This window comes from Pectinophora gossypiella, chromosome 14 (genome assembly GCF_024362695.1).
Source record: "Pectinophora gossypiella chromosome 14, ilPecGoss1.1, whole genome shotgun sequence".
In the NCBI taxonomy this organism is placed as follows: domain Eukaryota; kingdom Metazoa; phylum Arthropoda; class Insecta; order Lepidoptera; family Gelechiidae; genus Pectinophora; species Pectinophora gossypiella.
This window is the reverse complement of record NC_065417.1, coordinates 15,612,978-15,639,848: the sequence shown is the minus strand read 5'-3', so window position 1 is coordinate 15,639,848 and position 26,871 is coordinate 15,612,978. Positions and strand designations below refer to the sequence as shown.

The 26,871-nt window shown below is 40.0% G+C and overlaps 2 protein-coding genes across 4 annotated transcripts in view; one reads left to right on the top strand and one right to left on the bottom strand.

The window, feature by feature from the left end:
• Positions 1-24,011, top strand: part of LOC126372753 (frizzled-2) — a 41,399-nt gene extending 17,388 nt beyond the window's left edge. Inside the window, exons 2-3 of the mRNA XM_050018623.1 lie at positions 22,117-22,302; positions 22,557-24,011. Of these exons, the coding sequence (XP_049874580.1) occupies positions 22,141-22,302; positions 22,557-24,011 (1,617 nt within the window). The 5' untranslated portion in view covers positions 22,117-22,140. The remainder of the gene's footprint in view (positions 1-22,116; positions 22,303-22,556) is intronic.
• LOC126372767 (uncharacterized) lies at positions 18,137-21,612 on the bottom strand. 3 transcript variants are annotated; one of them, XM_050018645.1, is made up of 3 exons: positions 21,423-21,612; positions 21,263-21,329; positions 18,137-21,191 (listed from the first exon to the last, which is right to left on the bottom strand). In XM_050018645.1, the coding sequence occupies exon 3, from the start codon at positions 19,779-19,781 to the stop codon at positions 18,543-18,545; it is 1,239 nt and encodes a 412-aa protein (XP_049874602.1). In that variant the 5' UTR covers positions 19,782-21,191; positions 21,263-21,329; positions 21,423-21,612; the 3' UTR covers positions 18,137-18,542. The 3 variants fall into 3 exon arrangements, with proteins under 3 accessions (XP_049874602.1, XP_049874601.1, XP_049874600.1); XM_050018644.1 differs by having other exon boundaries at positions 21,263-21,612; XM_050018643.1 differs by having other exon boundaries at positions 18,137-21,329.
• Positions 24,012-26,871: the final 2,860 nt, after the last annotated feature.

Genomic DNA, 26,871 nt, shown 5'->3' with positions numbered 1-26,871 from the left:
GCAATATAGATGCAATCCATTCTCGGAGATTAATGTGATGAAAAACCAGTTTTCGATGCGTATTTTCTTATAGCGGAACGTGTTTTATAACATTATGATATTATTATACATTAGAGTATCAATCACATTAATATAGCTTATTAGGTAGGCAGCCGTGGTTGCCCAGTAAGAAGAACGCGTGACCCTCACTGTAAGATCGCAGGTTCCAATCCAACACGGACCTAAACCTATGATTTTCGAAATCGTTTCACTTTATGATTTCATGGATAAGTAACAAACATAATATGCACTTTTTATCTTTGTTTTAAGGTATAAATGATGTCCTTCGTTATTACACTCAGGCGCAACACATCTTCCAAAGAGAAGCAATATAGGGTAGCAAGCAACATAATTCTATACTTGTCTGATCCAAACATAAAGTTACAATTTTTATTTTATATATCTTATCTAAACAGTGCCGTCTTTAATTTTTTAGGGGACGTACCCTGGAAAGTCCCTCATTTGGGTTTTTGTGCATCGTGTGTCTAGAGCGCATGAGTCACCAAACGATGCTCATATGGTGCTTAACGTAAAAGATTTACTTACAGTTTTAATGATTTTTGTATATGTTACAAACTACGGAAGATTATGATTCCGCAATAAATGATTATTTATTTATTTATTTATATGTGACAAGTAATAGTAATTAAACACATTATTCAGTAATTCACTTAATTTTCAATAATAAAATTTACGTCCTTGGAATGTTGGAGATACCAATTTAATGGTATATCATCAAACGGCTAGCCATGGCGCTTTTTCATAGGATTGAGCATACCTGGTTTTCTTATACCATGGTAAAAACCACGTAAACGCCATTTTGAGAAATTACATTCGGATGTAATTTTTGGTAATAAAACCCAGCTATTAGTTTCAATCTATGTACATTTGCGGTCTCAAATTTTACCCGGATTGAAAGTAATTGAAAGAAACGGAGCTTACATGGTTTTTATCATAAGGACGATATGCGGAGCTGTTACGTCTCAATGTTTCTTAGATCTAGGTCTTGGAATCCAGTTCAATGTCATCAACCGACTTAATCATATAGTTTATTAGAATTACTTTATGTCCTTACTTGTTATTAATGCAAGGAATTCACACGCACGGTCACAGGTGGAAAACGTAACGCAGAATGTAACATGTCTTTCGTCGTCACAGGTAATTTGTCTTAAGAAATTTTATTGCAAGTTTCATTCTAACGACAGCTCTGCTTACCCCGATGTAATCACATAATTCCATAGCATAGATAGTTTATATAAGCCCTGTTCGGAGGGCACGTTAAACAACCGGTCCCGGTTACTATTTACTTAAGTATGTAGTCGTTGCTTGAGTATTGTCATGGCACAGGCCTTTGACAACTCCATAGTAACCCTGACATCAGGGTTAAAGAGGTCTGTCATTGATCCTATCACCGACACAGAAGAAGAAGAATAAAACTTTATACTCACCTTCTTCTTGCCTTCAATAATAACAATAATAATAACACTTTATTGCACACTTTACAAAACATTTACAAGTTAAACTTATTCTAAGATGGGCAAAGGCGGCCTTATCGCTAAGAGCGATCTCTTCCAGACAACCTTCGGCAGCGGATATAGTACACTTGTACAGCTGCAGTGTAGCGCGCAAAAAAGAAAAAAAAACACATTAAAAAAACAAAAAATACATTTTTTTTTCTTATTTTATTATGTTCCTATAATACCACTATAAATATATACATACAATGATACATATAAGTAAAAACAAAATATTAGTTGCAAGACGATGATTAAATCCCTATACCTATGCCTTCAATCTTATGGAAAAGTAACTTTCCGCCCCGCACCAATTCCTAGCTAGATTTACCTCACTCCTCTGAGTCTTAACTTTAGTCTTAAATGGCCGTAAGCCGCTAAGGGGGAACGCGGTCTCGCTCGCACTTATGCGTTAGGCAGTAAGGTCACGAGCATTAATATGTATACATATACACTTTGGTACCATGTCACATCAAATATGTTAGTGCGACAGAGTCCTAAAGTGGGTACATTATATTGCTCATGACTGTACACAATAAGAATGTGATTTTTGTATGGACTGTCCAGGGTGATTTAAGTAAAGCTTAGGTTAATTTTAATACCTACCCATAGCTCGTCTAACGATAAAGTGCAATCAGAAACCGTTGCATGCTTCCTGTATCGATGCATATTGCATAGTCTATATAATTGCACTTATATATTCAATTATTCATAATTTTCTATTTATGCGCGTGATTATAATACGTGATGTGTGTAAATGCCCGCGTGTCCTTATCTGGAGACCACCCATATGGATAGTTTAGTTGTCCTGTATTTATAAGTTTAATAAAATTGTTGTAAGTAGTAGCTGTCCTCCACCAACCCGCAGTGGAGCAGCGTGGTGGAGTATGCTCCATACCCCCTCCGGTTGATTAAGGGGAGGCCTGTGCCCAGCAGTGGGACGTATACAGGGTGTTAGGGACATCGTAACGAAAAAAAAAAGCTATATAGGCAGTTTATGTTAGGTAGTAGCTGTAAGTAAGAATGACAGTAAAAGGACCCCCGTCCCTCCAAACAACGAATCAGGGGTGCTCCATTTGTTTCTGCGATTGTCTGTGTATGGTAGTATTGCTATTGTACGGTCACGAGCATTAATATGTATACACTTTGGTACCATGTCACATTAACTTTTTTGACAAATTGAACTGTAAGTCTCACTAAATGTCAAATATGTTAGAGCGACAGAGTCCTAAATTGGGTCCATTAATGTTTACACTTTGGTACCATGTCACATTAACTTTTTTGTCAAATTGAACTGTAAGTCTCACTAAATGTCAAATATGTTATTGCGACGGAGTCCTAAAGTGGGTACATTATATTGCTCATGACTGTACTATTAGCATATTGTACATATGTATAACATGTAAGTAGTTAAAGCAATCCGAAGCAAAATACGTTTATGACACGATACACACTACGCCATACTATACACCTCTGCCTACCCCTTTGAGGATGTTTGTTCTCGTTATGTTGACACGTTAAAAATACACACCCTAGTTTTAGAATAGAAAAAAAATATTTTACATAACTCTTTACCACTAATCATATCAATCAACATTATTTTCATCATAACAAACTTTGTTAAAAGCCCTTAAGTAAATAAAAGAATTTAAAAAAAAAACATAAATACCAATATTTGTTAGTAAATCGCATAATGTCCGGACGAAATTAGCTTCGCTCTATCCCCTGGACTCAAAACACTAACACATTCCGCCTCGCCGTCATAAAAACTACACTTGATCTTCATAACTACATCAACAACGTGCATTAAACCCAAACAAAAGCAAACTTAAACCAAGGCATTGGATATTAAACTGCGTTTTGCAGGAAATCCTGTAGTTCTCTGCATGGTTGGTAACAATATGAGCGTCGTTGTGGCCATAAAGTCCGCGTATTGATTGCGCCCGCGCCGCGGTGCGGCCACGTGCGCGCAGACGTGTGTTGGTATTTTCATTAGTGCACTAACGATATAACCATGTGATGTAAGCGAGGAGCGGATAGCGGATTATAAATGTTGTTGTAAACTCACATTTGGTCATAAAGACCGACCGACAACTCTTTGAAAAATTTCAAAAGCCCAATCATGTTAAAAACGAACTAATAAAAAACTTACTATCATAATATTTTCACACAAATAAATTTTTAAAATATAAAAACACATTTTATTTTGTAGTTAAATATTACAAAAAAGTCAAATAACCTAACTTAACCACAAATAAATGCTTCTTTTGTTTTGCTTTTCATGGCTCACCAAATTGTTTATTTATTATGATAAGAGAAGACAGGTACGAGTTTATGACAGTTGCAAATCTATAATAGAGATACCTACAAGTGTGTTTACTTTCTTATTGACACATCACGGTAGAGTAGTAGAGTTGGAAGACGAAGTCCTAGGCGTGTACAGATCCAGCCGGGTCTGCATGACAACCGCGCCGCGCGCGATTGAGCGCTTCGACCGAATGCTATCTACGTAAATGGACGTCAAACGGCTATTGGCCTCAAAGGCCTCGATATAATTCGCGGTTACCGTGCAGAGCCTACAGGATGTTTTAAAGACAGGCCACGTTAAGAGAACTCACGATTGGCGAGAACGCACGAAGTCTTTGGTAAGAGTGGAAGAAGAAAAAGTGTTGTGCCAGAATTCCATGGTCTCTGCCTACACCAACAGGAAGTTAAGGAGACGGCATGGTCTTGTGTATGTGTGTATATGTGACAAATCACCTTCGCTGTCGCTTACACCTTGTACGCACCAACCAGTTCATAAGCTTTTAAACAGTTGGCGTGGTTCCAGACGATCGGGCGTCAACCCCCGCGCGATCTGTGCCAATGCTGGACAAACGTACTCTCTGTCCCCAACTCATGTGACCTGAGTCTTCTGTCATGTGTGTTGTGAGATCAATGACCGACTTCACCAACCCTGCTGTCAGGGTTCATATTCAGCCATCAAAAGCTCCTGACGGGCTACATACTTACCTTCGGACGATCTGGTGACCAGCCTGCAAAGTGATTTTTGGGACCTCCGAAACGTGAGCCCAATGCTCAACCACTGGTCCACGGAGGTATCTTCTTGTTAGATACATTAATTCACGCCTATTTCCCACGGGAAGCATAGATTGTGGGTTTTCAGTTGTTTCGATCCTGACACACTTCTATTGCTTCCTCTAATCAACCGTTTCGTAAACGCGCGCTGGTTCCGAGTATTTGGAGTATGCTTAAGTTTTTTTTCACGTTCTCTCTTCTTTTTCCGTCCTTGTCAAAAATATATTGACAGTTAAGGCCTGTTCTACACATCCTCTTTAAAAATAGATGAAAGTTTTTACTGGTTAAATGGTTAACTTAAAGAGAAAGTTGATGGAGGTAATTAGTGCTAATTTCTAAAAACACGGTTGCAAATACAAACAAGCAATCGTTCACAACTGTAAGTACTCATCAAGGTGTTTACAGAAATCTTAACTTAAATACCTATTGGTCGGAATTATGCGAAACATAAATAAGAAGGGAATATACCTAGTTGCAATTGATATATACTTGTGAGGTTATACCATGTTATGTATAAATAAGAAGTAGGTACAAACCCAAATCCTCTCCACAGTAGAAAACCCCGTAATGAAATTAGAAATACCCCTCCTTTTTGCTTCGCCGCCGTCGGGTAAAAATAAACCCAAAGTACAATCTCGAACACTAACAACATCAGCAGGTGCTAGCTAGCCACCTTTAGCTACGATCTCGGAACCTATAAAGTGGACCGTTTCGAACAACTCAATCGCTGAACGTGAACAAAAGTGCGCGGGAATCGACGCGGGAACACGTTCGGGCCATAATGCGCCTGCGCCGGCCCTTCGCCGTACCACCGCCATCGCTTCCACTGAACCGGAGTGAACTAGCCATCTGATTGGTACGGTGCCACTGAGAGCGCGCGAGTACCAAATGCCAGATTGAAAATCGAATTCATTTGAAAATCGAAATCATTTGAAAAATTAACATTCCTAACTTATATAAAACTGATGACGTCACAAAGACTCCAAATCGTCGTCTTATACCGAAAACCGCGTAAACGCCTTTTAAAAAAATGACATTCTGATGTGACTTTCTTCAACAAAACCTCTATTTCAATTATAATTTCTATCCGGGTAAAAATTGGGACCACAAATTTAAACCTGGATTGAAAGTAGCTTATCTATTGGAAGATTTTGTTAACAAAAATCAAATCCGACAACGGACACACAGCACTACAAGAACATCGAACATGGTAACTCATGCGCTTCAGAAAATAAATACACACGATGCACAAAACCCAAATTGTATTTCGCGCAAGTACATAACTTTTACCTTGTCAGCACTAACATGTCTTAACCTTCCAAACCCTACGTTCCACATACCACAGCTTCACCTCCGCTGCGCCTGCGCCCACACCATCACCAATGACTATTACAAGACTCGCGTTTACCAGGAAACTGGCGGTTTACGATTAGCACTGTGCACACTATGTACACAGATCCTGGCGACCGCCCGGGGCAAGTCAAAGGATTTTACTGTGCTAATACTATGGTTAAATATTGCCTGATACGTCGATTTGTTTTCATAAACTAATATGGAAAAACATATAGCAGTATGAAGCTTTAATAACTTGAACTTGTTTACATAACAAAGTGAGTTCCATTTCTACTTATAAGTTGCCTAAGAAACAAACGACACAATTCAAAACATTCTAACTCAAACCTAAAAGTATTTTTATTAAGCGGCTAACCTCCACAAAGTAAGATGATCCGTGCTTCGGAATGCACGTTAAGCCGTTGGTCCCGGTTACTACTTACTTATTGATGTAAGTGAGTAATCGTTACATGAGCCATGTCAGGGGCCTTTGGCGGCTCAATAATAACCCTGACACCTCGGTTGACGAGGTTGGTAATTCACCTCACAACCCACACGATAGAAAAAGAAGGCTAACATTCACGAAGAACACTGAACAATTGCAATCCACGAAGCGTTAGAAACTGAAAATTCAACTCCGCCACTCATAATCGTGTAAATCAACTAAACCCTGAAGTTTACACAATCCCAACTATTATTACACAATGTGAAACTTTACAGTGTAATTAACAGGGCAACCGCTATCAAAAGCAACAGTAATGTAATTCTAGCACGTCTGTTTGTGTGCCACGTGTCGATATCGCGTGTCGTTAAAAGCACATTAAGTCTGGCAACCGACGAGCGACGCCGGGACGCGCCGGTAAGCGACACAGATTAGACACGGGAACAGATTGGAAATGTGGTTAGAAAATTTATTTGGAAAGGTAGCGGAATGAAGACCTTTGATAGACTGTTTAAATTATATTGAAAACTTCGTTTAGTATTAATCAATTACCTAAACACATGTTTCGTTTAAAGATTGCTGGCGAGGAGTAGGTGTATATACTATACACCTCTGCCTAACCTTTTTGGGGAGACAGGCTTGATGCTATGTTATGTTGTTTGTTGTTATTATGTTACTCTTAATAGCACGGTAGGCATTTGAATAAATGAATCCACAATAAATCTCTCTCTCTCTCTCTCTATTTAAGAGCTGCGCTCTTGTCGGTGGAGTAACCGCCATTCCTCTCTTCTTCCCGCCAAAACCTTCACCTCCCGATACGACACGACCTGCACCTTCTCTTTTATTTGTTTCATAAATGTTATCCTAGGTCTACCCCTTCCTCTCTTCCCTTCAATTTTTCCTTCTATAATGTTTGTTATAAATGAATCGTGTCGTATTAGGTGGGCAATCATATTTCCTCTCCGGTTCTCTATAGTCTTCAATAGTCCACAATAAATAAACTTGAGAAATATGCCACGCAAAAGATGCGTAAAACGAAAGCTGAGGCTTTCTAAACTGCACATAAACATGACTGCCTTTTATGAGTACTAAATCCTACGAAGAATTCCGTCGACACAAGTAAGAAATGTTGTGCATACGTTACACAGCGACGTCGCATATCGTCTAGACTGCTATAACCATCTTTATCCAACTCCATTACACATTTATTCTCCACTTGGCGAAACTCCAGACCGTTGTCTTGGCATTGTTAAAATTCATGTCCAACATTATACCCGCATTATGTTTAGTTGATTGTGCATCACCGAGGCGCGTACACTTTAGGCAGTAACTCGGGGATTTATGTGGTTGTCTGCGAGTTAATCGCTGTCCATTCGGCTAATCATCGGGCTATATTTACTAAGGCACATGTTCGGACGAAAATAAATACAACTATTTAACTTAAAGCAAACTAAATCGTTCGGTCGTCGAACCTGCGCCTGCGCGGTGAGTCGCGCGACGGGAACTTTGCCGGGTACGTTTTCTGTTCTGGAATTCCACGCGGGGCATTAAGTATGTTGGATATGCACGAAGGGAGATTTATCGCTGTGCTATATGATAGTCAGGCTTTCTCATAACCTTTAGTGAACCAGATTGCTAATAGGACATTACAGGCTGATCACCCAATCATCCGAAAGTAAGATGATCCGTATTTCGGAAGACACGTTAAGCCGTGGGTCCCGGTTATTGCTTCCTTAATGATGTAAGAACGTAGTCGTTACATGAGTCATGTCAGGGGCCTATGGCGGCTCAATAATAACCCTGACACCAGGGCTGATGGGGTTGGTCCACCTCACAACCCACACGATAGAAGAAGATGCATCATTAGCAAGCAGTAACCGTACTTGCTAATGATGTTCCTCAATATGACACCAGGGTTGTTGAGGTTGGTCACCTACCTCGACAAACCACATGAGGGAAGAATTAACCAGATGAAAATTAACATATTCATAGCGCTATATTCTTATTAAACGCTAAAACCTTCATATCCTCGCAATTATAACTTTGATATATTGTTTTATTATCTATGCATTGTATACAATACATTACTATTGTAATTAGTTTAGTATTCAAGTATTGGATTGGGCCTTGAATTTATTATAATGAGCTATTGAACAAATGCGCCTACTGCCTAATGGGTTAACCTTATGCGTAATACATGTTCTTAGTGTATGTTATATTCATTAGGATACGACGCCCTCCGTGGTCCAGTGGTTGAGCGTTAGGCTCAAATCCGGAGGCCCCGGGTTCGATTCCCGGTGGGGACATACAGGCTGATCACCTGATTGCCCGGAAGTAAGATGATCCGTGCTTCGGAAGGCATGTTAACTTGGTCCCGGTTACTACTTACTGATGTAAGTACGTATTCGTTACGTGTCATGTCAATAGTAACCATGACACCAGGGTGGATGAGGATGGTAATCCACCTCACAACCCACACAATAGAAGAGTTAGAAGATTCATTAGGATATTAGTAGTAGTAATAATATAACAGATTATAATCGTATAATAAGTATTACTTGTTAGTTGTATCAGTATTTTTAATAATTTCGTGCGAACCAAGATATTTTCTAAGATAACTAATTGATAAACACATGTTTACAATAGAATAAAGCTTGGCTATCTACTTATTAGTCATTATTTTGTCTAGTGAGACACATTCCGGACACTTCATAAAAACAACCTCGATTTACACAGACACCACACATTGACGTTTCGTACAAGCGCATCTGTGTAAAACATACATATATAGGCATAGCTGCAAGTTGTTTCTTTTTGAAGTTTTTAAGCAATAATATACTCATCACATGATGTGTCGATTTAACAGCGGCCGTAAAAAGTGTGTATGGGCTTAGACTTTATTTATCTACCCATTCATTCAATCATTTACAACACAAACATTATCACAACATCCATTGGCCCAATAACTTCTAAACCCGTTAACCTTTTATCTGCACATTGTTATCAACATTCCCTTTGGTATCTTTATCATAATATTATCAGCAATAGCACAACAGTAGCGACGCGTATAATAATTGTATGATAACTGATAAATGATAATACTCTGATAACGCCATTGAGCTGCGACCTTGCGCCGTAAACTTTATAACTTGCTATTGTCAGTCGTGTAGGAAACGGAAATAGTTTATTTACCATCATTATCGACTATACACAAGACTATTCTTCTTCTATCGTGTGGGTTGTGAGCTGAATTACCAACCTCAACAACCCTGGTGTCAGGGTTATTATTGAGCCGCCATAGGCCCCTGACATGACTCATGTAACGACCACTTACTACAAGACACAATAACAACAACTCCACGTATTTGATGTTACTTCTTACGATAGTACGGGAACAAAATCATCTTAATTTATAATGCATAACGACGGCCTCTGTGGTCCAGTAGTTGAGCGATGTGCTCACGATCCAGAGGTTCCGGGTTCAATTCCCGGTGGGAACAAATCACAAAAATCACTTTCTGTTCCCTAGTTTGGTTAGGAAAGGCTGATCACCTGATTGTACAAAAAGTAAGATGATCCGTGCGTCGGAAGGCACGTTAAGCCGTTGGTCCCGGTTATTACTTCCTTACTGATGTAAGTACGTAGTCGTTACATGAGTCATGTCAGGGGCCTATGGCGGCTCAATAATAACCCTGACACCAGAGTTGATAGATCACAACCCACACGATAGAAGAAGATGCATAAACTAACGGACATTTTTATTTTTGACAAATCTAAAATATTTTCATCAGAATTTTCTCGGACAAATCTTCCGCCCCTAAACACCTATTGAAGTAAGCAAAGTTGCCAAAAGGTAACTTTTAGTCGCTTTTGATAGGTATGTGACGACGGATTGCGGCTAGCTTCATATCTCTGAAAATACCCAACAATTTTAATCACGACATGCAACACTATTCCTTATAGCGGAAGACATGTCTATAACAGAATCCAAAGACGTAATCTCATCCTGAATGGCTGAATGCGTGTGATAATTCGCTCGTTAGTGTACTCGCCTACTCGGGTTACGTTACCCCATGCAAATTATGTCGATATAACTTTACATCGCGTTGTGATGTCGTCTTATAACATATGATATCCACATGAACTTTTTGAATATCTGATGTGATTTTCTTCAACAAAACCTCGATTGATTTCAATTCTAGTAAAAATTGACACCACTTTTACCTGGATTGAAACCCCGGAATAGAAGAGGTTGGAAAGGCCCTAACGCGCATTTTGTATGAGAACCACTGTCGCCGGTTCAACCCGACTCTCTTTTACTACTACTCCTGCGATCAGATAACTACGATAGCTCCACTGCTTCTCAAATTCCATAGCCACTTTACCGGCAATGTATATTTTATGTGTGCATACAAAAGTAATTTTATGATAAATAGCCGATCATACTAAGGTTTTTAGCTTTCCTGTGATAGGGAGGGATCTCCTTGCATGATAGTCTTGAGTGCATGACAGGTTATGGTACACAAGACGATCTTTTAATATATTTTAGAATGGAGTGCAAAGCTAAAGTATGAACTATTTGCTCATAAAAAATTGTATGGCGCGCGTTTTGCGCTCACTTGGCCCTTCCAACCTCTTTCTTCCATTCCGTGATTGAAACTGTCGTGTCTTTTGCGAGGTTTTATTAAACAAAATTACATCCAAATGTTATTTTTTTCAAAAAGGCACTTACGAGGTTTTGATAAATATTATACTGAGTACATACAGTTAGTGTTTCTTTTTTGGTATTTTTTTATTTGTATATTTCAGTGTAAATGATTTCTTTGTGTCTGATGGTTTGTGAGATTGTAAAATAATAAACTTTCTTTTCATCGATTAATATTTTTTTTGTACTCATTTTATTTCTCTTTTGTTTTGTATTTTGTTTTTTCCTGTTTGTGCAATAAAGTATTTGTTATGTTATGCTATGTTCACCGAAAGAAACCGCATAAAATATTTCACGTATTCAAGATTCCTATTGTGTATAAAGGTGAAAATAATATAATATCGTACTTAATATTGTGAAGTTAGAAACAGTTCGTTCAGTGTGAAGATATAAATAATCTAGCTATGCCGAAAAAGCGAGTTTGTTTTCTCTCGCGTCACATTCCACCCACCTGTCGTTATGTCATCCATCATAGTCAATGTTTCTGAATATTCTCCCTCAAACGTCGAGAGTTGAAATGGCTCATCTATATTCTACTACCTGTCTTGCCCCCGGCGCATGAGTTACGCTATCCACAAAGGTGCGACAATTCGGACTGACCAATTGACGCAATATTCTCTCTGTTTATATTCCCACGTAAAAAAACTACAATATTCTGAATTCAAAATCTGATTCACGATAATTACGTATAAATTAACTAATGAACATGGAAATTAGCATTCGTTGATATACGGAAATGCGATGACTGCCGAGGGACATTTAAGAAAATAGAAGCATGTCTACGGGACTTTTGACATCCTTGAATAACAATATCACTATTTACGGTAAGATTACTAAGTCTTTACTCTGACAAAGTAGCCTATGATAATCGTACACTAAAAATAAAGGTTTTTCATTTTTTACTCGTCAAATCCCGCGACATAAGCCTCGTCGTGCGCGATATGTAACTCACGCCGCAGGGACTGTCTTGTTATTCTCATAAATCTCTCGTAGCTGCCACGTCGTCAGCGGATTTCAAACATTATGCTAATTCAATGATCTGCCGCCTGGAAACTACTTTCTAGGTCATTGTAATCTAGGTAGTCGACAAGGTTTTTTTTTATTATTATAATTGAATACAACGAAAAATTTACAAAACAATAAAATAACACCGCTAAACCCCTCACGGGTTTGTCTCGGCGCTATAATCCGCTTACAATTACTTAGTGCAATAACATATAAAAAATAAATAGAAAAAAAAAATATTATTAAAAACAAAACAAGACCGAAACGGTATAATAATAAATATTAACAGCGGAGGCATACACAAACTATAGTGTTTGCGAAAACTTTACCTATACAAAAGGTTACCTATAGCAAAAGTTTTAAAGCCTTAACATAATACAGACGGTATTACGGCTGACCACCTATCACGTAGGTCTAACGGAAAGCTCGATGAGGTGTGGGTACGGTCACGAGCATTAATATGTATACACTTTGGTACCATGTCACATTAACTTTTTTGACAAATTGAACTGTAAGTCTCACTAAATGTCAAATATGTTAGTGCGACAGAATCCTAAAGTGGGTACATTATATTGCTCATGACTGTATATGGGCGGACTGGTTAGGTCATGGGTGGCCACTGCATTGTTATCTCTCTCTCTCTCTGACGTAAAAGCTGGATCCGCTCCTGTGTGGGTACTTAGTTCATCTTGCCATGGATGTATCTCTGACTATCCCAATTGATACATGGTCGTGAGCTATTGTTACGTAAAAACTGTTGTACACAAATGTAAACCATTTATTTGGAGAATTATTATTAAGACGCGAGGACGATTGTAGATTGAAGTACATGAAATCTTACTACAATAATATATGTACACATAAAATCGACATAGTACAAATCGTCAGAGATAAAAGAGACTTATTCATCGAATTTCTATGCTACGTAATGAAACTGATAAGATTAGATGCAACCGGTAGACTGTTTGTATTGTTTCTACGCGTACTTTAAGCATACAAAAACGTCAGTTGAGACAGACATATGCGCGCTCTCCCTCTTAATAGTTACCGCCTTACGGTTATTTAGGACTAAAGTAAGAACCAGAGGGGGGGGCGGAGAGTCACCGTCACAACAGCCTCCGTGGTCTAGTGGTTAGAGCGTTAGGCTCACGATCTGGAGATCCGGGTTCGATTCCCGATGGGGACATTGTCGAAATCACTTTGTGAGACTGTCCTTTGTTTGGTAAGGACTTTTCAAGCTTGAATCACCTGATTGTCCGAAAAAGTTGTCGTGCTTCGGAGGGCACGTTAAGCCGTTGGTCCCAGCTATTAGCCGTAAAAAACTCCTCCACCAACTCGCATTGGGCCTGTGCCCAGCAGTGGGACGTGTATAGGCTGTTTATGTATGTGTTATGTATTGTAAGACAGTAAATGTGTGGGGTGAGTTCCCCTATAGAGGTTGTCTTATAATGAGATATTAGTTTCCCAGGGCGTGGAAATAGGCACCTAACTCAGAGAATAGGGGGAGAATAAGATTAAAATGTTGGGCGCCGTATAGAAGATCCCCTCCTATTGCAAACAAAGCCAAGGTTTGGAAATAATAAAGATTTCACTTTTAACAATGATGTAATTGATTCAACAATTTCACAATAAAAACAATATGAAGTCAGTCGGTTACAAAACATCCTAATGTAAATTAAGAAACAAATCTTTTACTATAACATGATATCTTAACTTAGTATTATTCCTAAACAACTAGTTTTCATCCCTATGAGGATAAGTAAAGTGTCAGGACGGCAGGTCCTGACATAAGGCATGGAGTATGTATTGAGGATAAATACTCCATGTATTAGTTGAATAACACCTCGAGAGCATGGCACTATCCATAATAAGTTAAATTAATCATGAAGAAGAGATATCTAGATGGTATCCAGAGATTTTAACACCAAACTGGAATTATGTACATTAATGACCGCAGCAGGAACTGACCCTGACGGCAAAAGCAGATAATGAACACAAATGGTAGTCATGGCTGGGGAGCTAGACCCTGAAGGAAGACCTTGAAGTTGATTTTTGAAGTTAGTCTTTACAGTTGATCATTCTAGTAGAACTTTAACACTGGACTCTGCCGGTGGACTTTGACCCCTGTAACAAAATGACATGTTACAGCTCTGTCAACCCCGTTACGACGCGGAATTATAGGTAAAAACACTCACCACATCACGTGGGACGATATTATAACAGCATTCCCCCTAGTCGATGGACTAAACCATTGTTTTTATACTGAAAGAAAGAACGTGAGGTTAGGTCATTGTCATGAACATATGAAGCTCATAATTGCCAACGTTCCACGATAATAACCATCAAAACACTCACCAGAAGACTTCACCATCCTTTCATCATAATATATGTGGCTTATACACCACTTTAAAGAAATAATCGCGACGGGACTAAATTGCCATCGTCATCGCGTAAACGAAATGTCAAACGAACATAACTTTTTCCCGGCGCGTAGGCACACACCTGTATGCCATACAGCCAAGTGGGAAGTGTAAAAAAAACGTGTTACAGTTCCGTTTTAGTTGAGGAAGAAAAATTTTATTTAAAAATTTTAAATTTTTAAATAAAATTTTTCGCTACACTCTAGTAACGAAAGAGAAATAACGAGCGACTCCTGATGAGTTAACTTGTTATGAACGTACATTTACCTTACAAAGGTAAAAGAATGGAAAGAAACAAACATGATCACCATGTATCAAACTTGAAAACACATCTCATGTAGCCCAAGGGGAAAAGGATTAGTACATTCCGCACTAGCCTTGTGCTTACTTGAGTTAAAATTTGGGATTCTCCCAAGAAAACACATTGCACATAGGCAACCTATGTTGAATCAAATCAAAGAGACACCCTGGTGGTGTCAGACGACAACTCAAAGAATTAAATCTAACACTGCTTAACCTTACATCAACATACAAACATCTTGAACATGGTCAAGTTAAAGAAAAACCTACCTAACTTTTAAATTTAAAATAACAGATTAAACCTTATGCATACGTTATACTTAGTCATGGCCATGACACTAGACTTATACCAAGTAAAAACTACTTAAGTACTAAAAAAAACTTAATCTATTTTCTTTTTATATAAGAGTGAATATCCTTGGCGTCATTTGGGTGACAATCAAACACACACCAAATGCATAAACAAAGCCTACGGATATTACTCGAACGAGGGAAACCTCTTCAAATGGATCATCTTCCTATAGGGATGACCACTTAACAGGTAATGTCCTTAGAACACACCCTTGGAAAGTGAGAGAAGACCTAAACTTCCTCACTAGGACCTCGAACAACAAGATCTTTAATGTGGAAGGAACCCAAAGGTTTACCTTCTAAGGTTTTCAATGAATAAACTACATTCCCTAGCTTTTTATGCACTACACATTTTTCAAACTTAGGGGCTAGTTTAGCAGAAAAGTGCTTGGGAGCGCTGGACAAAGGAAAACATCTTTTATAAATAATTTGACCTTCCCGCAATTCCAAAGGACGCTTCCTAAGATTATAATATTTTACATTGTGTTGATATGCCTTTTTAAGGTGACATTCAACTTTTTTGAAGACTTCAGCCATACGAGGCAACCGAGAAGCAAAAGTTTGGGTATCTACTACTATGGTAGACCCATCACAAGGTGAAGAATCTTGTGTATAAGTAGCACCATCGATGACCATCTCTCTACCATGATTTAGATAAAAGGCAGTATATTTTGTACTTTCGTGGACCGAAGTATTGAGCGCACACCGGATTTCCTGAATGTTCTGATCCCATTTACGATGATCAGAACGCACGAGGGAAGCAATGGCACGAACAATATCACGATTCACGCGTTCAGTTTGATTACACTGAGGATGGTATCGAGGATTATAGAAAATATGAGGTACTCCGAAAGAAGTTAAAGAATCTCTAAATTCTTTAGAAGTGAATTGAGGACCGTTGTCGGTATACAGAATACGACATACGCCATGGACTAGAAAAACATGTTTCTCAAGACATTTCACAATGGCCTTAGAAGTTGCACTACGCAAAGGGAATAAAAGAACATACTTACTGAAATAATCAGAGACCACGAATAAGTATTGATTGCGAGAATAAGAAGAAGGGAAAGGACCTAATATATCGCATGATATAGCCTCCCAAGGTTTAGTAACTTGACGGGGATTACCCATCAGACCAGGCCTAGCAGTATTGACCGGCTTGTATGAACGACATACCTCACAATTGTCAACATATGATTTTACATCTTTAAATAAAGAAGGCCAGAAATATATGGAAGAAATTTTCTTGTGGGTCTTAGCCACACCGAAATGACCGGAAGAAGGCTCATCATGATATTTTCGAAGAACTTCTACATATTTTTCACGGGGAACTACGATTTTCCAATCGTGTTGAGAAATAAGATGATATTTATTTTTAGATAAACGACATAGTTTACCATTTACTACCGAGAAATTAGGATAACGACGAGGATTTTTAGTACAACCGTTAAAGACTTCAATATACCAAGGATCAGAAATAGTGTAGGGATCAATCTCAATTGAGCCAATCTTGATTCTAGATAAAGCATCAGGTATCACATGTTCTTTACCTTTCCTGTGAATTATATCAAAATCGAACTGACTCAAACGACATGCCCATCTATTTAGACGACCACTCGGATTACTAAGATTCTGAAACCATTGCAACGAGGCATGATCGGTTATAATATAACATTTGCTACCCTCAACATAAGGACGGTATAACTCCAGAGAATAGATCACAGCTAACAGTTCTCTTTCTGTCGCTGAGTAATTGATTTCTTGGGCGTTTAATGTTCTGCTACAATAAGCGATAGGGTGATCAATACCATCGACCCTTTGAGTTAAAACAGCACCAATAGCAAACGAGGAAGCATCCGTATGGATGTAAAATGGCTGAGAGAAATCAGGACATTGTAGAATAGGTGACGAGATAAGAGCAGATTTAAGTTGGGTGAAAGCTTCTTCAGCTTCCGGAGACCATGTGAAAGGTACCTTTTTACTAGTAAGTCGAGACAAAGGTCTAGCAACATGAGAGAAATTTTGGATAAAACGACGGTACCAACCCGCCATTCCCAAGAAACGTTTAACTGACTTCGCGTCAGTTGGCGTTGGAAAATTTGCAATAACCTCTACTTTAGAAGGATCGGTCCTAAGACCATATCGATCAACTACGAAACCGAGATATTTAAGTTCAGATCGGCAGAAAAATGACTTTTTCATGTTAATAGTGAGATTAGCGAATCTTAGTTTTTCATAGACCGCTTTTAGAATTTTCACGTGTTCTTCAAAAGAACTGGTACAGATAATGATGTCGTCAATGAAACAAAACACTTTGTTATCAAATTGAGAGGAGAAAAGATTATCCATTAGCCTTTGCATAGTAGCGGAGGCTCCTACAAGACCAAAACACATGACCTTGTAAAGAAATAGCCCACGGCCAGGAACCGTGAAAGCAGTTTTCTCTTTCGAAGAAGTAGAGAGAGGAATCTGATGATACGCAGCACTCAAGTCAAGAGAAGTTAAGTATTTAGCATCGCGAAGATTATCCATAATATAATTAATATATGGCAGGGGATAGGCATCAGGTTTTGACACTGAATTTAATCTTCTACTATCTAAACACAGACGAATATCACCATTGGCTTTAGGTACCATGGTTACTGGAGAATTCCAAGGAGAGAAAGATGGTTCAACAATATCCTGTTGGAGCATTCGGTTTAACTCGCCGTCTAGAAGTTTCAGTTTTTCAGGACTAATACGATAATATTTTTGTTTTATGGATTTCGCATCACCTGTTTCTATAACATGTTCTATTAAATGAGTACGACCAAGGCCGACTAACTCTGAATCAATATTAGAGAAAAGTTGTTTAACGTTATCAATTTCTTGTTTTTGAAAATCCGAAAGAGAATCTAAATTGCGCAATCCATTTTCTTGGACACTTGCTACATTGTATAAATCAACAGGCTCTATTGCAGGTAGACACGCCAGAACTTCTGGGGCTAAGTTAAATGATTTCCAGAAATTAATTCCGAAATGTAATGGAAGTTTGATTTCAGGTTGAATGTAAAATTGAATGAGCTTAACCTCATTGTTATATTCAATAGGAATATCCATGTAAAATTGGCACATGTATTCGTGACCACTCGCCACTTTCAAAAATACAGGGGACTTTAAATTACACAATGGGATACCAAGATTTTTAAAGAATTTATGAGCATTGTTTCCTAAAATAGAACCAGCGGCTCCACAGTCGAGTAAACCAGAAATTTTAATACCATAGACTTTAACAGTTAAATAAGGGCGAAAGTCTTTAGAATTAGGATTAAAAATCGCCTCCCTGCAGGATTCAGATCCCAGAGAGACTAAGCAATCTAGTTTTTTGAATTAGAATGAGAATTACAATTTGGGCAAAGAGGAGCCTTTACCCCCTTCTTACCACATTTAAAACAAACTACTTCCTTAGATGCATTACACCGATTAGTGGAATGATTCGTTCCACCACAGCGAAAGCAAGTCGAAGAACGAATAACAGAAGCGACAGGAATATTTTTAGAAAAATCCCTAGAGGATTTAGGTTTGCATTTAAAGTTGAAATCCGGAGCTACGGAATTTTTAGAGAAATTTGGTTCTATAAAGTTGTCAATCCTATGTTTTGACAATTCCAAACGTTTACCTATCTGTTGTAATTGTTGGATGGTAGTGACATCAATCATCCGAATTTCCCTACTATATTCAGGACGAATATTCCGCAAGATGATGTCGAGTTTATCGCTCTCAGAAAGCTCTTTACTCAAACGAGACATCATACCTAGTATGATGGACAAATATATGACAATGGATTCATCTTTCGCTTGTGTTCGCGAACGAATCTCTTCAAGAAGACGAAAGTCGTAGTCAGGTAAATCAAAATCTGATTTCAAAGCAGAAACCAGTTCACTATAGTTAGAAAAACGACATTTATTGGCGCGGTACCAGCATAAAGCGGGACCATCCACCAAGTCAGTAAAACCAGTGTAAATATCATCAACAAGAATGTTCCGTGCCGAACACAGCTCCTCCAAACGAGCCAGGAAAACGCGAACACAGGAATCACCCTTAAATTTCAAATTCAACGAGTTGAGGTTATATTTCTTTTCATGAGAAATAATAGTTTTATATTTGTTAATACACGACGGACGGTTTAATTCATGCTCGGAATCTGAAGATGAATCGGAAGTGATATCATTATTAGCCAATGATAACAATAAAGAAGTTTTCAATTTTTCAAGGTCATCGGCCGGACGTTCTATGCGAGACAACCGCAAAAGCAAATACTGAGCACGGCCTAGAATACGCTGATGGGCCGAAGGAGATTTGTCAGGACTCGATAAACAAGAGATGATTTCATTTATTTTTGATGTTAAAGTTTTATGTTCATCATCAAGATCACACTCAAAACCCTCAGATGGTACAACTATACTGCCGCGACGGGCTTGTTTACAAGTTTGTCGAAATAATTTTCGTAATTGCTCAACAGTGTTATCCCGGTCAACCTTTACATTCCGAATAGAAAGTTCATGAATAAGTTCATCTTTCAACAAGAAGTTAATATTAGCATTGAATTCCGCCATTCTGAGTAAACAAAGTAAGAACAGTATACCAGATAAGTGAAGAAGAACTATGGCTATATCCCTAATGTATGTGAATACAGTTATAGTACTTTAAGTACTAACAAAATGTAATGAAGAAAACATAAATTATAAGTAACACCCCTATAGGGTACTTATCTACATGCTACTATGGTCCTATGTATCAAATTTATGAATACTATGTTCCTATGTAACCACTAACAAATAAAATAAGATAAAAACCCACAGTTTATTACTATGTCTATGTAAGAAGTTCTATGTGCTCTGAGTCACTATGTTTATAATTGTATAAATTACTAGAAAAGGAAATTGTGTCACTATAGTCCTATGTGATATTAAAAGTATATGACTATGGCCCTATGTAAACTAACTCAGCTTAAAATAAGAAAAAGAAATCTGAGAGATACTATGGTCCTGTCAATAAAATTATCACTATGTCCCTATGCAACAACAACTGGAGATATGCTAAATTTCAAGTTTAAACCATACCTACTTATAAATAGAAAAGTAAAGTCATAAATGAGTACCTATTAAAAGAAAACATACCCTATTTGCTATAAAGTTACACCATGTGCTTATAACTAGGTTATGTTACAAAGAACAAAGAAAGTGAAATACCTACTAATTTCCAACCTTGCTTTTCTGAGCCAAACGTTGGGCGCTTACTGTAAGACAGTTAATGAGGGGTGAGTTGCCCCTATAGGTGTTGTCTTATAATGAGATATTAGTTTCCCAGGGCGTGGAAATAGGCACCTTACTCAGAGAATAGGGGGAGAATAAGATTAAAATGTTGGGCGCCGTATAGAAGATCCCCTCCTATTGCAAACAAAGCCAAGGTTTGGAAATAATAAAGATTTCACTTTTAACAATGATGTAATTGATTCAACAATTTCACAATAAAAACAATATGAAGTCAGTCGGTTACAAAACATCCTAATGTAAATTAAGAAACAAATCTTTTACTATAACATGATATCTTAACTTAGTATTATTCCTAAACAACTAGTTTTCATCCCTATGAGGATAAGTAAAGTGTCAGGACGGCAGGTCCTGACATAAGGCATGGAGTATGTATTGAGGATAAATACTCCATGTATTAGTTGAATAACACCTCGAGAGCATGGCACTATCCATAATAAGTTAAATTAATCATGAAGAAGAGATATCTAGATGGTATCCAGAGATTTTAACACCAAACTGGAATTATGTACATTAATGACCGCAGCAGGAACTGACCCTGACGGCAAAAGCAGATAATGAACACAAATGGTAGTCATGGCTGGGGAGCTAGACCCTGAAGGAAGACCTTGAAGTTGATTTTTGAAGTTAGTCTTTACAGTTGATCATTCTAGTAGAACTTTAACACTGGACTCTGCCGGTGGACTTTGACCCCTGTAACAAAATGACATGTTACAGCTCTGTCAACCCCGTTACGACGCGGAATTATAGGTAAAAACACTCACCACATCACGTGGGACGATATTATAACAGCATTCCCCCTAGTCGATGGACTAAACCATTGTTTTTATACTGAAAGAAAGAACGTGAGGTTAGGTCATTGTCATGAACATATGAAGCTCATAATTGCCAACGTTCCACGATAATAACCATCAAAACACTCACCAGAAGACTTCACCATCCTTTCATCATAATATATGTGGCTTATACACCACTTTAAAGAAATAATCGCGACGGGACTAAATTGCCATCGTCATCGCGTAAACGAAATGTCAAACGAACATAACTTTTTCCCGGCGCGTAGGCACACACCTGTATGCCATACAGCCAAGTGGGAAGTGTAAAAAAAACGTGTTACAGTATGTATAAGTCAATAGAGTGACATAAACTAGGGATGTGACAATTTGAGCAATTCCCGCGGTTCCTGTTACACACTAGTCGTAAAACCTGAGCGGTGTCTTAATTTGACGTTCTTTGTCTTACTTTGACCCACGACACAGACAAAGAATAATACATTTAATAAAGCATCACGCCTGTATCCCCGAAGAGGTAGGCAGACTTGTATACCTATAATAATACCTCAGGGAAATTAAATTCGACAAAAGTCCAATTTAGATTCAAATGGCTACAAATATTATAGATAAATAGCAACATTATACTCTTAAAATCGTAATTATGACATCTTAATAGGGTTCCTAATAGGGCTAGTCATATCCACGAGGCCCATAAGTAATCAGAAGACAATTTGCAGCCACTTTGGATAAGGCGTTGTCCTGAAATATTATTTTTTGTATTCGCAACCATACAAGCAATAATTATTATTTTCATCTATTTAATTTGGAATTCTCTTTATTTCCAGATGCGGCTCCAATAACCCGTCAACATGTGGTCGTGCCTCGTCCTGTTGGCTGTATGCGCGTGCGCAGTCGCGCTGCAGCCTCGCTGCGAGGAAATCACTATACCGATGTGCCGCGGCATCGGGTACAACCTCACGTCGTTCCCCAATGCGCTTGATCATGATACTCAAGAGGAAGCTGGGTTAGAGGTGGGTTGGCCTTTTTTTGTGAAGACATACATACATAAACTCACTCATAAAAAGAATTCCCTAGGTGAATAGAGCCGTTTTGTGTTTTTACAGTAGTAGTAAAAAAAGTAACATAGTGACACTTTCAATAGGCTGGACGAAGCGATTTACCTCTATAAAAATGACAGATTAATTGAAGTATTTATTAAAGAGTTCAATACCTACTTCACATTTTTGTTATTTCTTAGTGTAACCTTATTTTCTCTCGTTTCCAGGTGCATCAGTACTGGCCCCTCGTGGAGATCAAGTGCTCCGCCGACCTCAAGTTCTTCCTGTGCTCGGTATACACCCCCATCTGCATAGAGGACTACGCCAAGCCGCTGCCGGCGTGCCGCAGCGTGTGCGAGCGCGCCCGCGCCGGCTGCGCGCCGCTCATGCAGAAGTACGGCTTCCAGTGGCCCGAGCGCATGGCGTGCGAGAAGCTGCCGCGCATGGGCGACCCCGACAACCTGTGCATGGAGGAGACCGAGCGGGCGCACGAGCCCGAGCCGCCGCGCCCGCCGCCGCGCAAGGTACACAAAGACAAGTGCAAGGATCCAAAAAACTGCGCAAGCGGCCCGTCTGCCAGCCCGGGCGAGGCCGCCGGCGACGACTGCGCCTGCGCCTGCCGCCCGCCGCTGCTGGCGCGGGCCGCGCCGGCGCACAACGCGTCGCGGCCCGCCGGCCTGCCCGCGTGCGCGCTGCCCTGCCGCGGCGCCTTCTTCACGCAGGAGGAAAAGGACTTCGCCGCCGTGTGGGTCGCGCTCTGGAGCGGCCTGTGCGCCGCCTCCACGCTCATGACGCTCACCACCTTCCTCATCGACTCGCAGCGGTTCAAGTACCCGGAGCGGCCCATCGTGTACCTGTCCGCGTGCTACTTCATGGTCGCCGTCGGCTACCTGACGCGGCTCGCGCTCGGCCACGAGGAGGTGGCGTGTGATGGCGCGCTGCTCAAGACCTTCGCGAACGGCCCGAGCGCGTGCACGCTCGTCTTCATCCTGGTCTACTTCTTCGGCATGGCGTCGTCCATCTGGTGGGTCGTGCTGTCGTTCGCGTGGTTCCTCGCCGCCGGGCTCAAGTGGGGCAACGAGGCGATCGCCGGGCACGCGCAGTACTACCACCTGGCCGCGTGGCTGATCCCGGCCGCCAAGACGGTGGCCGTGCTGCTGGCGGGCGCCGTGGACGGCGACCCGGTGGCCGGCATCTGCTACGTCGGCAACTCGTCGCCCGAGAACCTCAAGAAGTACGTGCTCGCGCCGCTCGTCGTGTACTTCGCGCTCGGCGCGACGTTCCTGCTCGCCGGGTTCGTGTCGCTGTTCCGCATCCGATCGGTGATCAAGCGGCAGGGCGGCATCGGCGCCGGCTCGAAGGCGGACAAGCTCGAGAAGCTGATGATCCGGATCGGCGTGTTCAGCGTGCTGTACGCGGTGCCGGCGGGCGTGGTGATCGGCTGCCTGGCGTACGAGGCGGGCGGGTACGAGTCGTGGGTGCGGCGCGTGGCGTGCGGCGCCGGCTGCGGCGACCGCCCGCTGTACTCGGCGCTGATGCTCAAGTACTTCATGGCGCTGGCCGTGGGCATCACGTCGGGCGTGTGGATCTGGTCGGGCAAGACGCTGGAGTCGTGGCGGCGCGTGTGGCGCGGCGGGCGCGGCGGCGGCGCGCACCGCGCGCTCGTCAAGGGCGGCGTGTGACGCGCGCCCGGCGCCGCGCCGCCGCCGCCGCCGCTGGCCCCGCTGGCGCCGCCCGCCGGCGCGGCGCCGCCGCCCGCGCCCCGCCCGCTCGCCGCGCCCTCCGCGCCTTCCGCGCCCTCGGCGCGCTCCGGACAACCGCTCTCTGACTATGGACCCGTTTAAACCAAATAAGACTTTCCGGCGCCGGGGAGTCCGTCCCTTCGGCTGTGATCGTATTCTCGAGTTTCGCCGCCGTCGATCCGGCCGCTCCTTGTTCTTCCAACCGAGAACGTGAGGACGTTCCGAGTGCGCTCGACGTAGCGGCCCGGTTGAAGTCGGCGAACCCTCGTCCTCTTGCCATAGCCCAGCCGGCGGGTCGGGCCCCTCGGCGCTCATATTCGGTGCATGTGCCATTCGATATACCCGTGGACGTGATTAGTGAAGTGTGACGTGAACTCCCCGATATTAAAGACTGTTTTCTAGCTCTCGTTTTTACTTTGTGATATGCTAATTGGACTCGGACCCTAGATGCGAGTGAGACGTGAATATAGTGCTATAATATGAGTGAGGTGAGTGAATGTTAGTGTCGCGCGTTGCATCTAGTCCTAGCGTATAACGGACGCGCGACGCACACATATACGTAAATAGTATGTAAGCGTAAACGAGATGGCGACCGCCGCGTCCGAATTTTCACTTCTCAATAGATTGACGCTAGTAACAAAGAAATTATGTACAAATTAATTTTTATTTAAGCACATGAAAAGAAGCCACATACTGCATTTTGGTTAAGTGTGTAAGAGTACATATCAGTAAAGAGTTTATTTAATTCCCTGCCAAAGTAAAGCACTGCCATAAGTATCAATTTAAGATCCTATTAATTGCCTCCAACCTGTAAATAAAATAAATTAAAAAATCTGTTTACTGATATGCAGATAGAGCTTCCTGAGGTATCAAAATAATACCACCTGTAGATTCATCATTAGTGTATTTTTTTTTTTCAACAGTTGCAGAATTAAAACTATGTAAACATATTCATATATTTTCGCTCGTAATGAAAAATCTACAGAATATTATCATTATTATTTTTATAAAATTGACTTTGCTTTCAATGAAAAGCGCCATCCAATCATGATTTATATGTAGTACTCAATGGTACCGTAAGATGACTCTGTTTCTTACTGCTAAAGTAACGCCATCTGTTATCGAGTAGAAGTAATATAGACGACGCCCTCTATGGTGAAGAAGTATTTACTAGGTATTTGGTCATTTTTGGTACTAATTATTGTATTGTATAGCGCTCAAAATATAGAAATAAATAAAATGAATCTTATGTGCAATTATGTAATGTATACTATTATTAATATTATTGTAATGATTAGTGTGAGAAGTATGTGTAAATGTATCGCCGGACGCTGCGGCCGACCGCAAGCAAAAATCATTATGTAATTTATTTTATATCTAACTGTAGATAATAAATAAAGCGAATTTTTTATGTACAATGTTTTGAATTTTATTTGCTTGAATCTAAGAGTTGATCGCAAGAAGAGGATAGCTATAAATATATACACCCAATATAGTTCCAGTCTATCAAGTTTATTAAGAAGCACTAGTCACATGATAATAATATCATAAAGCTAAGTTATTGCTATCTTGTATAAACATCACCCGTTGTACCGCAGTATCAACAACAAAAAACAAATTAACAACACTGTATAACAATAACAAAATTATGTGTAAAAATATTTCTTATCGATTTATATAAGATAGGTACCTATTTGTTCGTGAAAAAGAAAAATATGATCTGCAAACTCGCCTTGGCAAGGTAATGACTAAAGAACATTAATATACAGCCAAAATTATACACAAAATCACAATTAATTTATGAGTAGACTTATCCGAAAGTATCACTTCAAACATTACGTATTTCGTCAAATGGACAGAATAATCTTAACAGTACCTACTTACTACTATAATAAGTACATTCATGAGCAATATAATGTAACTACTTTAGGACTCTGTCGCACTAACATATTTGACATTTAGTGAGACTTACAGTTCAATTTGTCAAAAAAGTTAAAGTGACATGGTACCAAAGTGTATACATATTAATGCCCGTGACCGTACTACAATACAAATGGCGACTATTCGTAGCTATGTAAGTAGGTGTGTATATCGTTAATCTAATGGCAGTTTGTAAGAACTAGCAGTCAACTACGTTATTCTAAACTACCCTGAACAATAAATTAATAAAAAAACGCTCTCTGAATCGGAATTGTTATTGTACTGTACTTTACTACAAACTATAAAGGCTCTATTAGTACACAAATTCAAAGTTCAAGGCTGTGTAATATTATGGCGATTTCTTTAATACCGTTTTCGCCCGCGGTGGCGATTTTCTAATTTCCATAGATTTTTACTCGAACTCTAAATCAATATGAATTCAAACCATTTTAGGCCATCCCCGGGTACTCATACTGGTATACCTATATTAATAAAAATAGTTTAATCTTATCTCTACTTTTCGGCAACACTGCTTTTTATTCAACTGTGTTTAGTCCTGTGGCCACGGCGAATATAGTGTCGCGGAAGTCGCAGTATCTGCATAGAATTATTATACCTGCTTGTCAATTTGTTCCATTATTAAATCCGCAGGACTTCTTGCTTGGCGCGTACTCTTAATATTGTTATTAAAAAAACAAATCATATGGCCGTGGCGCCATCCCGTGGCTTTTCCGCGAAGGAGCATTAAGCAGTTTTCATTTAGCGGAAAAAGGCGCGATGAAGAAAAAAAATACAACAAAGGAGTTCAACGTAGACTATTGTGTTAATGAGAATACTAGAGTGAATTAGATAATGTATTAATTATTTATAACTGGTAAAG

Coding starts and splice junctions, on each gene's coding strand:
- LOC126372767 (XM_050018644.1), bottom strand. CDS start 19,781: ATGGCGGAATTCAATGCTAATATTAACTTCTTGTTGAAAGATGAACTT.